General features: G+C 39.6%; 1 protein-coding gene across 1 annotated transcript in view; it reads left to right on the top strand.

Annotated features, from left to right (window-relative positions):
• LOC136624694 (amine oxidase [flavin-containing]-like) overlaps nt 1-13,903 on the top strand; it is a 99,924-nt gene that overhangs the window by 60,867 nt on the left and 25,154 nt on the right. The window contains exons 2-6 of the mRNA XM_066598651.1: nt 1,404-1,498; nt 6,561-6,698; nt 10,019-10,123; nt 12,681-12,772; nt 13,483-13,624. Coding sequence (XP_066454748.1) covers nt 1,404-1,498; nt 6,561-6,698; nt 10,019-10,123; nt 12,681-12,772; nt 13,483-13,624 — 572 coding nt within the window. The remainder of the gene's footprint in view (nt 1-1,403; nt 1,499-6,560; nt 6,699-10,018; nt 10,124-12,680; nt 12,773-13,482; nt 13,625-13,903) is intronic.

The raw sequence follows: 13,903 nt of genomic DNA, 5'->3' as shown, positions 1-13,903 counted from the left end.
CACCAAATTGGTTGTGAATAAATGCATAGCAACTTCAAGCCAGACACCCCCATTGAAATCTAACAAAATAATCTTCATTACTCACATCATCAAATTGATATTTCCTTTAATCCAATAATGTGGCAGAAAAGGTTACCAAACTATAATGACTCTTAACTATGTACCAGTGTGAAAGAAAATCATCTGCAGATACATATACAAGATAATAACACTTTATACAATAGTTCAAACAGCCTAGTCAATTAACCACACAACATCAAGGCATGTAATAAGCAAGGTAAAGCTAAAGTCCCCTGGTGCCAGCACCGAGTCATGACAGACTGATTTTGTGGGGTGGTTTGCCATTGCCTTCCCCAGTCATCTTTTACCCCCCTCCCCCCCCAGCAAGCTGGGTACTCATTTTACCGACCTCGAAAGAATGGAAGGCTAAGTTGACCTTGAGCCGGCAACCTAAACCAAGTGGTGATTGAACCCACAACCTTCAAGTCATAAGCGAGAGCTTAGGACTGCTTTTCTGCTGCCTTAACACTCTGTGCCCTCTCCAATCCATTCTAAATGCAGCAGCCAGGCTTATTTTTTGTCCAGCCAATAAACTGATGCCTCCACCCAATGTGTGTCACGAGCAACACGCTCAGCATGGACGCAGGGTGACGTTCACAGTACTGCAGTTGTAACACTATGCACTGTAGAACAATGCGCGCCACACCAGAAATCTGAAAGCCAGTGTGTAAAGCCCAAGAGAATGGCACAGGGCAACGTACACACTGCGGGAAAATAAGAAAACGCCTGGTGATAGAACTGAGTCATTGAGAGTGATTGATAGGTCTGGTGGAAGTGAAGAAAAATGAGGAGTTGAGTTTCTTCCATGTTAAGTTTTAGAAAGTGGGAAGAGAAGAAGGAGATTTAGCTGATAGACAATCTGGGATTCTGGATAGCAGAGAGGTAACATCTTTGCTGGAGAGGTAGATTTAAGTGTTAACAGTGATACTGAAAGCCCTATGATTCTATGAGCTCTCCTAGATCATGGGTGTAGATAGAGAAGAGTAGGAGTCCTATACAAAGCCTTGAGGAACACAAACAGAGATAGGGTGAGGATGTGATGCGCGACTGGGAGACACTAAACGAATATGAGTAAAGCTCAATTAAACCTCCTATTGTACCACCAGAGAGCCACAGGTAAGGAAGATAAACCTCCAAACAAGTACTTCGATCCAAATGGAGCTTGGTAACTAGTACTATGAGCCTTTGCAATATGAGCGAACTTTCTTTGCTGTCTTCTGCACTGATGCCCCCAACACACTTTTATTTTCATAGAAAAATTGCAGTACATGCACATACATTTTTCTGAACCTATAGCTCACATGCATTGTCTATCAATGATCCTTTTTTTTTGTCTTCCTTAGGTCTCTCAGCAGCTAAATTGCTAGTAGAGTCGGGACTGAGTGTTGTTGTGCTAGAAGCTCGAGATAGAGTTGGAGGACGCACTTTCACTGTAAAGGTAAGTTTACTGGACATAAATAGTGGCCAAATAGATAAAATAATTGAGGAATGATAACTGGTCTAAAATATCACCTGAAAAAAACTTAAAATGTGTATTCACTACTAGCTAAGTCAAAGGTGGTCTTCAAAATCAACTGTTCTACAAAGTATTGAACTAAAACCTGAGATTACCTTCTAGTTCTACGTTTGGTTTTTCCAAATCTTACCTTTTAGTGCTTAAAGGGGTTGTCCCGCGGCAGCAAGTAGGTCTATACACTTCTGTCTGGCCATATTAATGCACTTTGTAATGTACATTGTGCATTAATTATGAGCCATACAGAAGTTATCAAAAGTTTTATACTTACCTGCTCCGTTGCTGGCGTCCTCGTCTCCATGGTGCCGACTAATTTTCGGCCTCCGATGGCCAAATTAGCCGCGCTTGCGCAGTCCGGGTCTTCTCCTGTCTTCAATGGGGCCGCTCGTGCAGAAACGTCGGCTCCGTGTAGCTCCGCCCCGTCACGTGCCGATTCCAGCCAATCAGGAGGCTGGAATCGGCAATGGACCGCACAGAAGAGCTGCGGTCCACGGAGGAAGAGGATCCCGGCGGCCATCTTCACCGGTAAGTATAGAAGTCACTATACTTACGCGGGGATTAAGGTAAGCGCTGAGCGGTTTTTTTTTTACGTCCCTGCATCGGGGTTGTCTCGCGCCGAACGGGGGGGGGGGGGGGGGGTTGAAAAAAAAACAACCCGTTTCGGCGCGGGACAACCCCTTTAAGAACAACCATTACATAATCATATCTACTGTAGGTACACCTAACTGCTTAAAAGAATTTAAAAAAATAGATATACTATATGCTTTTTATAGTTTTGTATAAAAATGACAAAAAAAAACCTGGATCAAAAAAACAAGCTAAGATACTAATCAATAATTTGTGTCACTGACCAGTGACATTTGCACAAGTGCTCATCGGCAACAAAATGCAAGCAGTGGGGCTTATATGCTATTAAAAATTGACAATTTTCTGGCACAAATCACACCAGAATTTTTCAAACATGCTTTGCGCCACATTTACTATGTGTTTTTAGAAACTCTTTGAACACTTTTTTTTACTGTGTCCGACAAAGGGCCGTTTCTTTGTATAATAGGGGGCATGACCTACATGTGACATTGTGTATCAAAAATATCAGCAAAAGTTGCGCAATTTTTGTTTTAAACTAAGCCAACTAAAAGGGGGCATAATGTTAGACTAGACTAGCTTTAACATTTTACAGATTTATCATTCAGCAGAGCTACTGTGATAAATCTGGCACATTTTAAGATTGTCTATTTTATGTTCGCACTGCTTAACTACTAGACAGTATTAGTAAATAAGTCCCCATAGACTGGTGTGGGTGGATGTGGGATGAGAATAGGGGAAATTAGGAAAGAATTGTATAACAGAAAATGTTGATCTTTCTCAGTCACTATGAACACAGTAGAAACACACAGTACAGAACAGAACACTCCTTCTCGTGATTCCTATCTAGAATGAGATGGAGGGAGCAGAAATCATTATTCTAAAATAGCCACTTAAGCTGTGATTGGTTGGTGTGTACAAGCTAACCTAACTGCTGAGGTGGGACCCCATCTTCCGCCCCCTTGGCAGTGATTAGTGCTGTTTTTAATAGTTCCAATTACTATCCTATCACCGTGTCCTATGGCGAGGTGCTGGCTAGGGCTCTAACTTGCTGCATTTGGATGGTAAGAAATCACTGACCAATCATAGAGATCAGCATTAAGGGGGCCTTGGCAATAAAGATTGCTTATTGTCAGGGATACCAGCCGTTTTACATGATCACAGAGTTACTAACACTGTAACCATTTAATGTAGTGTCATACGTGAACCACGGGTTGCGGAAGTTCCTTTTTGACTGTGCTTTGTATACTCTATAGGTTGGGAGCTGGGAAGAATTAATATAGATACCCATCACAATGTGATGAGGGAATGCATCATCAAAAAATGTGTTTATTAAAATCCAGTTATATGTATGGTGGTTGTTTTTTGTCTCTTCATATTGTTTTTGATAATAAAAAAAATATGTTGAAATATTCCAGTTTTTAAACTACCCCGACACAATTAGCCGACATTTCCTGTTTTACAGCAGCTCACTTGTCATCTTTGTTATGTAGGCCTTGACAAAGTCAGTAGAAAGCACAGGATTTAATAACATCTCTTTTGTATTGCTAGAGGCCTAAATAAAACAGATTCTGTATGCATCTTCCCTGCAGGTCTCTGGGGAAAGAGGCTGTACTTCATCATTTTCTAGAGACTTGAACAGTTTATTGACATTTTCTAACAATTGAAGGAATATTCTGGCCTTTTTTTCTGAACAGAAAAATAATGTCACTGAGGTACAGATTGGTTTTGAAGTGGGCTTGGGAGCGAGGATGAGAAAACTTAAACAAAAATCAAAATGATGGCTGGTAGTTAAGGGGTTAAAAACTGTGTACACAATGTCAGCGCTTCTCAGTCTTTTTTTTACTGGGTCACCACCAGCAAAAACATGGTGATGCATTGAAGTCTACACCAAAATAAAAAAAAAATGAAATTTCAATTCATATATATTTATGTTCTGTTTTTTTTTAATTTTTTATTTTTTTTTACTAAACCCAGTATAGCATTAAAATCAGCATTAAAGTAGGCACTACGTTACTAAATCATATGCTGTTGCAGACATGGAAGGATCCTTGTCAGTATATCAGCAGTCACTCCTAGTAAAACTGCTTCCCCAGCTGCACCTCAGCAACAATTGAGGGACCACATCACCCTCAAATTCTGCCAAGTGAACACAACATCAAGCACAGGCCTGCTCCAAGGAACAGCTGTAGAGCTATCAAAAATTACACTACGCAAGACAGTAGGTGTCATACTTGTTTCAAAAGCAGTGTCATAAATTTTACTAGGACAAATTCTGCCAGGTGAACACAAAACTCAAGCATGGCTTCCTCTTCCTCCCCCTCCTCCTCCAAGGAAAAGCAGTAAGGTTACCAAAAATTACATCAAGAGAGACAGCAGGTCATAGAATTATAGAATGGTTGAGTTGGAAAAAAAAACATTGGCCCTCTCCAAGAAAAAGCTGTTAAGCTACAGCTGTTTCTTGTGCTTCAGAAAACTTTGGAAAAGGAAGAAAAGGAGGATACATGGCAGATACGGGAGAAGCAGAGCAGCAACAGTTGCACCACTACCACCAGCAGCAGTAGCAAGAGCATATTGAGGGTAGAGTATGTTTCTTGTGGAAACATGAGAGCTGTAGCCTGTATTTTCATATTAACATAGTTTTCATTTGGGGGGAAGTAGGAGGGAGAAACATGGTGGAAGCAAGGAAAGGAGAGGTCTCTTTTGATTTATTTCTTACTTAGCTTTTTTGTTTACTTTTAAGTATAGTTTTATGTAACTTTTCAGCTAACTTTGTAGTTTGCAGAAAACCACTGCTAGCTGCGTAAGACCTGCAAATAATTCATAGTGGCAAGACTTGTGAATGAAACCCATCTGAGGCTGATGGTATGCACTGTGTGTATTTGCTTTTTCCCTGTTTGGGTTTCTTTTTGTTTTATATTAACAAAAAAAAAATGAAATAAGCTGCAATCCCTAAGTGGCACGAAACATGAGAACAGAAGGCCAGACAGTATAGCTTGCATATTTACCCACTGTCCCTGTTCAGTATAGTGTAATTGAATTCCCCTCACCCCACTGCTAGCTAAGTGAGGTCTGTAAATAATTTGTAGTGGCCAGACTGGTGACCTTGAACGACATCTGAGGCTGCTGACATGCACTGTGTGTATTTGCTCTTTCCCTGTTTCGGATTCTCTTTGTTTTATTTAAAAGAAAAAACGCCAATGTAATAAGCCGCAATCCCTGGCCAGCACAATATGTGAGAACAGAAGGCCACACAGTGCAGCTTATATAGTTCTGCATTGTCCCTATTTGGTGCAATGTAATTACATTCCCTAAACCCAATTACTAGTTGAGTAAGGTCTTCAAATAATCTGTAGCTGCCGGACTGGTGACTTTGAACAATGTCTGAAGCTACAAACAGAGAACCACAATTATTCCCATGCCAAGCATAGTTTGTTGGTTTGCTTTGCTGCTGTATATGTTGACAGCAGCAGAAGTATATCTTCTCCCAATGAACAGACCACATTTTATAAAGTTGCAGCAACTTTCTCTGCTCCCTCCAACAGAACCCTGTTTAAGTTAACTTTCATACTCAGCAGCAATATATCCTCTGTAAAATATCTGTCCCTAACAACAGACCACGTGTTATATAGACATATAAATGTGATGCAGCTTCTCTGTCCTGTGCTCAACTGGTTACGCTGTGCCTATGTTATATATGATAGGTCATTTGGTGATATCAGCAAGGTGCCCTGGCTGCTGATTGGTCGCACGCTGAGCTCTGCAGCAGTAATTATGAGAAATTCGATTTTCGCACAACTTTTGGCAAAAACTGTTTCAGACTTACCCGATTCGATTTTGCAAAAATTGGGACATTTTTTATCGATCAAGCCGAGCAACACTATTTACTAATATTGTCTCAAAGACAATGCGAACTAATACAGACAGTCTTAAAATGCGCCAGATTCATCACAGCTGGATGGTAAATCTGTAGAGTTTTAAGACTGTCTATTTTAAGTTTATACCACCTTAGTTCATGCCAAAGTTGTGCCAAAATCTTGACCGGATTTGCAGTCATTTGGAACAATCTTTGGCAGAATGTAAGCCATTTACCTTTTTTGGGCAAGTCAAAAAATGTCTAAAAATGCATAGTAAATTTGGTGCAAAGCATTTAAGTTAGCCTTATGGTGCAATTAGTGCCAGAAAACTGTCATATTTTGAATACTAAATAAGCCCCATTATTTGTTCTGTACATACTTACATCTAATTTATGAAACTAAAATAAAGTATAGGAGGCATTCCCTGTAATATAGTACTGGGGATAAGACACTAGAATTCTAGAACCACCAGAACAGATTTTCCAGAACAGGTATTGTAAATGTTGCATGCTGAATTCTAGTAATTTTACTATTTTTCAAATCAGAACAGCAAAACAAAATATGTGGATCTCGGTGGTGCTTATATTGGGCCAACTCAGAACAGAATCATAAGAGTTGCTAAAGAACTTGGAGTTGAGACATATAAAGTAAATGAAGTGCAACGTCTCATTCATTACGTTAAGGTAAGAGAAATATTTACAAAGTACAAGGCAATTGTTTTATCATAGTTTATTATAAGGTTCTGTTCATATATCCATCCTGGCTTTCCATCATTGTTCCCTTCATAAATACAAAACAAAATAGTGCATCATGCATAAATCCCAGAAGCCATGACTGAAAATGAACAGAATGCATTATAGTCAATGAGTTCCATCAGCTGCAGCTGGTCTGACTGATATGGCATGCCATTTTTTTTTGTTCTTCTGTACCATGACAGAGCACAAGAATAGAAATTTTCAAATGGAAATGTGAACAGAACTGGACTATAAACTAGAAAATAAACTGTATTTCCAATTACTGTATACAGAAAAATGATTATGGTGCAGGAATGTATGCGGGCCACCCATGCACTAACTATGCATTAAAAGACCATCCTGTTCTTCCTTCTACACTCCTGTACTCACTACCAGGGGCGTAACTATAGGGGATGCAGGAGATGCAGTTGCACCCGGGCCCAGGAGCCTTAGGGGGGCCATAAGGCCTCTCTTCTCTATACTGGGAGCCCAGTACTATAAAAAAAAATCATTATAGTTGGGGGCCCTGTTACAGATTTTGCATCGGAGCCCAGAAGCTTCAAGTTACACCTCTGCTTAGTACTGTATAATGTAATGTGAATCTACAGTGCTGGTCGCCTTGCTGGATATGGAAGCATAGGAGACAGAACTATCATAATGCAGTTATGAGCAGGTCATAGCATGCTGCTATTTAGAAGCAAACTCTATCATACTTAGAAAACTATTACCATGCATACTCCAGATCTATAACAGTTGTTTTTATTCATGTTGGCTAATAACCCTTTAAGGACCAGGCGCCATAAATTCACGGCACTTGCTCCTGGGCTTTAATCCTGGCTAATAGTAAAAATATGGATTAAAGCTCCTTCTCCTGCAATGTAACAGGAGCTGGGCGGGTCCTCGGCTGTTAGTCACAGCTGAGGACCCAGAGTTTTTAAGCGCTTCTGCCTTATAATTTACAGGCTACATAGCGCACAATGAGAACTATGTAGTGAAAGGAGAAAGTGGAAATGTTAGTTCATGTTAGGATCATGTGACCTCTGGGTGCTTCCTGCCAAGGCAAAGCTGTAGGGTCCTAGCAGACCCAGATTAGCTCTGTTAGTAACTACTATAAATACAGGGGATGTCCTCCCTTGGGATTGTGGCTCCTATGGATACCACAGCTACGGTGGAAAAGTGTGAAATATAAAAAATAAAGACAATGTAATTGACCCCCAGAGGTCTTATAAAACAACAAGGTGGACATAGATGTTAAAAAATAGTTACAAAAATAGGTTAAAAAAAATTACAGAATAAAATAAAAAAATATATGTATATGAAAGAAAATGTCACACCGCCGACACCTACCAAAGCAACTGTAAATGTACCAAAATATATTTTTTTTTTAGCGCTAATATGACTAAAACAGAAAAAGAAGTCAGTGAAAAAAAGATATATAAAAAATAACCCTATACATCATGGAAAAAAACGCAGTAAAAATAATTTTAGCAGCTGATGAAAAAAACGGTGCAGTAAAACGACCACGTAGGTAGAATCACTAAATAGAATCCCTAAAAAAGGGGTTATTGTAGAAAATGTCTTCTATGATGGTTTTGTAGACTGAAATTTATTATATCATTTTGCTGGAAAGAAGAGCTCTATACCTATTTTCCGTATCATCAAAGTTCACTGCACAACACAGAACCTTTCTGCGTTGAACACCTTTTTTTTAGTGCTTGGTAAAGATGAGTAACACCTTTTTTTAGTGCTTAGCAAAGGAAAAATCTAAAATGAGTGAATATGACAAGAAGGCAACTAAGGATAAGGAAGAACATGGGTAGAAGATCAAAGAAATAAAAAGCAGACAAGTGCTGAAGGGAGAAAGAGCCATCAAAATAACACAAAAACCTGTGGGCCCTGTTGGCTGACACGAACAGATTGCAATTACATGCAAGCACTCATAGCCCCATCTAGTGGTAAATATACATTGTTATACAGTTCTTTTAATGCACCCGCTATAGTTATTAATATAATATGAATACATTACTATTTATATATACTATTACATATACTATTTATAGAAGCTACCTCCCCAAGTTGGATGAGGTGGGGAACCTTGCATCTTGAAATAGCAGTGGGTCCCAGAAGCTACAGCAGCATTTATATCAAACATCAATTAAAGAATTCCTGTATCAAATCAGGCCCTGTTCACATCCCATTTGGTTACCTTGTTGAAAATTCTGCTTGATTTTTTTTTATTTTCCAAACAGATCCTGGATTCATAGGTTTACAATGGTGCCTCAAACATTTTTTGCAGTGTCCGTTTTTCTCAGTTTGACAAGTCTCCATCAGGATTCAGCTTTTTAACACTATTTATCAGAAAGCGAGACTGTCTATTTTCCACTATTGTAATCATAAACATGATTATACATTTGCAATAAAGTTTAAGCCATATTTTTTATCATTCTACTGCATCTAAACTGAAAAGTAAAGCAACTTTGGAAATATTGCTATTTATTTGTCCCCTACGTCTTGCTAGCCGGCCTATTTGTTTGACAAATAGGCCTACACAGGAGCGATTAACACAAAACAGTTGAACATATTTAAAGGGGTTGTCCCGCGGCAGCAAGTGGGTCTATACACTTCTGTATGGCCATAATAATGCACTTTGTAATATACATTGTGCATTAATTATGAGCCATACAGAAGTTATAAAAAGTTTTATACTTACCTGCTCCGTTGCTGGCGTCCTCGTCTCCATGGTGCCGACTAATTTTCGCCCTCGATGGCCAAATTAGCCGCGCTTGCGCAGTCCGGGTCTTCTGCAGTCTTCTATGGAGCCGCTCGTGCAGAATGCAGGCTCCGTGTAGCTCCGCCCCGTCACGTGCCGATTCCAGCCAATCAGGAGGCTGTAATCGGCAATGGACCGCACAGAAGAGCTGCGGTCCACGGAGACAGAGGATCCCGGTGGCCATCTTCAGCGGTAAGTATTGAAGTCACCGGAGCGCGGGGATTAAGGTAAGCGCTCCGGTAAGCTTTCTTTACCTCCCTGCATCGGGGTTGTCTCGCGCCGACCGGGGGGGGGGGTTGAAAAAAAAAAAAACCCGTTTCGGCGCGGGACAACCCCTTTAAGACTATTTCCAAAGTTGCATTAGTTTTTGTTTGAAGTGGAATGTGAGAAGAAGTAAAAATAGATCCATCAAATCAAAATCTGTACAGGTTTTATGTTTTTACAACTCCTTAGAAATACTAACAAAATATTTTTTTTATCATATTTCACTATCTTTTAGGGTAAATCCTATGCCTTTAAAAGTCCATTTCCTCCAATGTGGAACCCGATTGTGTATCTGGATTACAATAATCTCTGGAGAACCATGGATGAAATGGGGAAGGAGGTAATTTTGAATATTACTTTAATAATTATTTTTTTAAAATCCCCAAAATATTTACATGGTGTTCTAGAAACTTACTTTAAGACTATGTGGGGACAAAAGATTACCATAGCAGATAATATTTTAACCTGTCATAATAATATAATATGGTATTGCGATCTGACAACATAACTATGGATTTGGAAGCCTGATACCTCATATCTCTATGTGGTTAAAACTCCAAGAAGACATAATGACATTCGATCTACAATCTGGATTGAACTCTAAGTTTTTCCTAGCTTGTATCTATACATGGACCGTCTGATAGGGATCTTTATTAAATCATTTCAGTCTCCTTCTTATGTTATGCTGACTATGAATTCTAATCCAATGGCATATTTGGTCGTCAGTTCCTGACTATCCAGCAAAGGTTACAGAGAAGGCATCTCTCATTCATTTTGTAAGTTAAGTATGTAGTCAGGACAAATCCAGGTTAGCAGCAGAGAGATGGTGGCCCTTGGGATGGTGTAGGCAACTAACACATTACCTGTTCAGGAAAGAGTAGGAAGAGTCAGATAAATGTGCTGGTTGGCATGAGCAGGCGGAGTTGAGGCTTATATCCTTATATAGATGCATCTCCCTCTGAAGGTCAAGGCCTTTAAGTTCTGCTGCAGCTGGAGAGGGGAAACCTAGTGATCCAGAAATTCTGGGGTAGCTGGAAGAACTCTGAAGAAAACTGCGTACAGAGACACCAGGATACTGCACTAATAGAGACAAAATATAGCTTGTGATATCTAGGGAGCTGTTGGAGATGTGTCAGGCAATGTGGTGCTATAAAAAAAGCTTGCTTCAATCCATAGAGAGGTAGTCTCCCTCCCGCAGGTGTGCCACAGTGGAGAAAAAGGAGGCCAGGTCATTGTAGACCAAGGTAGATATAATGCTAGGTTAATGACTATATGCAAATAAGGAAGATGGAACAATACCTCTACAGCACCACCTATTGGATGGCAATATTCCTGCAAATAAATAGTCAGAATGGGTTGTTGATAAGGGGATCTTCTGACTTTCGGACTTGGAGCCAGGAAGGAACCTTTTCTGAAGAGTGTTGATCTGGGAATTATTCTGACTGCCATTACGGAGTGGGAAAGGAACATTGTTTCCCCAGGGTGGGGTAAATTGGCTTCTGCCTTTTTCTATATCAACATGGGGCGTGGAAACAGCCTTAACTGGATGGACATTTGTCTTTTTTCAACCTAGCATACTATGTTACTAAATCCTTTTATACAGGTCTTTAAAACAATGATTGGGAATTGAAAACCAAGCCAGCATCCATGCACAGACAGTTGTTTCAGGGTGTTTGCCCTTAATCAGTGTGCAGTAGGATTCTGACTTGGCTAGTGAGAGGCCTATGATGTAAGTTGGGAGGGGTATTATCGCTCCTTAAGGAGAGCACCTAGAAGGTGAGTGAGGATACTTATAAGGCCATTCATGCTCCTCTGGGAAATACATGCAAATAAGGGAGATGGAACAATACCTCTACAGCACCACCCATTAGATGCACTGCATGCAGTGCTTTTTTTTACAGTATTTGCAGCCACATCTGCGATGGAACCTTTGGACAGAGGTTCTGATATAGATGTGAAACCACCCCGATAGGAGAAGAGAGAAAAAAAAGGAAGTGGATGTTTGAAATGCAGAGCTTAGAGCAATCATAAAAGGGAAGATAAGACAAGAGCAAAAAAGATCATAATCATAACCTTTCCACTGCCTGATGGTGCAAATTGCCAGATGATACAATGCTCCTACAGATCCATCTATTAGAAGGCAGCATTCCTGCAAGTTCGTATCTGACCTTTTACCGGGTCTTGTAACAATGACTGAGAATATAAACCAAAGTCTTCTCCAGAAGGGAAAGATAACCATGTACGGACAGCTCTTTCAGGGTTTTTGCCTCTCATCAGTGTACAGTAGGTTGCTGGCTGCCATCTAGGTGCTGTCCCCGAGGAGGGACTGTACCCATCCTAATCCACATCATAGGCCTTTCACTCAGTCAGCCACCAACCTACTGCACACTGATGAGGGGGAAAAACCCAAGCAGTCTGTACATGGTTATCTTTTCCTTCTGAAGAAGACTCTGTCTTTGTCTTATATTCCAAGTCATGTTACAAGGCCTGTTAAAAGGTCAGAAATTGACTTGCAGGAATGCTGCCTTCTAATGCATGGTGCTGTACAGCTATTGTTCCAGCTTCCAATTTACATATTTTTCAGAGTGTCATGCATGACCTTATAAGTTTCCTCACACCTTCTAGGTGCTTTCACCAAGGACAAATTGTTCCCCCTTCTGACCTGGCAAAGTGAGGTCCTGGCAAAATGTGGTTTTGCAACAGGGCCTCATAGATAGTTTTAAAACTATTGTAATATGGATCAGAAATTCTTATCTATGGTAATTTACATTCAAAGAAGATTTTTGGCACATAGCAGAGACCTATCATTATTGATTGTGAATACTTGGTTGAAAAAAATGCTCCAGATACTCATCATTTTCTTTATAGTAATTATTTTTTTTCAATTCTTGTGTCAGATTCCAAATGACTCTCCGTGGAATGCACCACATGCTGAAGAATGGGACAAAATAACAATGAAACAACTGATTGACAAGTTATGCTGGACCAAGTAAGTTTAATAATGCTATGACATTATCCAACATTATATTAAGAAGGCACATAGACTATCAAATAACCTCGATGATTGATAACTGCAGGTTAATAAGTTTGTGTTGTTTATATCCATAAGGTTTTAAGTAATCGCAGTTCAAAATATTCAATACTTCTCTGTTGCTTTCATTCATGGGATAACTCCACAGATTGTAAAGTATTTTTGGCCTTCTGTGACATATGGTAAATACAATATAAGTAATGCAGTGTATTTCCAAATGTTGGCTCTGTTCACATATACAGTACATTGTGGCTTGTATTCATAATCAAAGCCATGACAGTGCTGAATCCATTGTATGGAGGATTTCGGCAGTGCCCAATGGATTCTATTGACTTATAATGGGGGGGGGGGGGGGTCCATAGTTTTGGCAGAAAGAATAGCACTACATGCAATGTTATGCTTCTTGTCAAATCTAATGGATTTTGAAATAGAAGCTCTGAGTAGAACCACAATTGTGAATGTAGCAAAAATATTTTTGTAGATTCATTTTAAACTATAATGGTGGACATATGCTTCAAGTAAATGCAAATCTCCATATCCCTTTGTCCATTAGGAACACTAAACAATAGGATGTAAGATCAGACAATAACCCTCTGTTCTTGAATACATTCATAGTTAAGTAGAAAGAATTTTTAAAAGTAATATATTAACTTTCTATGATCTTGCAGAACAGCTAAGGACTTTGCAACACTTTTCGTGAATGTAAATGTAACATCAGAACCTCACGAAATCTCAGCGCTTTGGTTCTTGTGGTATGTTAAGCAATGTGGAGGAACCACGAGAATTTTTTCGACATCTAATGGTGGACAGGTAAATATAAGAATATGTAAATTTTTTATTATTATTTGGATGAAAGATGGAAATACTTAACAATTATTAAATGTTATTAAATTCAAAGAGCCTAACCCCTTTGTGTCCACCATCTGTATATAGCTCTATAAGACGCATCGGATGATAAGACGCACCTGGGTTTTAGAGGAGGAAAATAGGAGAAAAATATTTTGAACTCCCCAGACCAGGCAGTGAGGGAGGTATTACAGGAGAAATAAACAGCAGTAGTACCGCCTCGGAATGAAGTATATACCACTA

This window comes from Eleutherodactylus coqui, chromosome 4 (assembly GCF_035609145.1).
Source record: "Eleutherodactylus coqui strain aEleCoq1 chromosome 4, aEleCoq1.hap1, whole genome shotgun sequence".
NCBI classification, from domain to species: Eukaryota; Metazoa; Chordata; class Amphibia; order Anura; family Eleutherodactylidae; genus Eleutherodactylus; species Eleutherodactylus coqui.
This window is presented reverse-complemented; position numbering and strand designations above follow the sequence as displayed.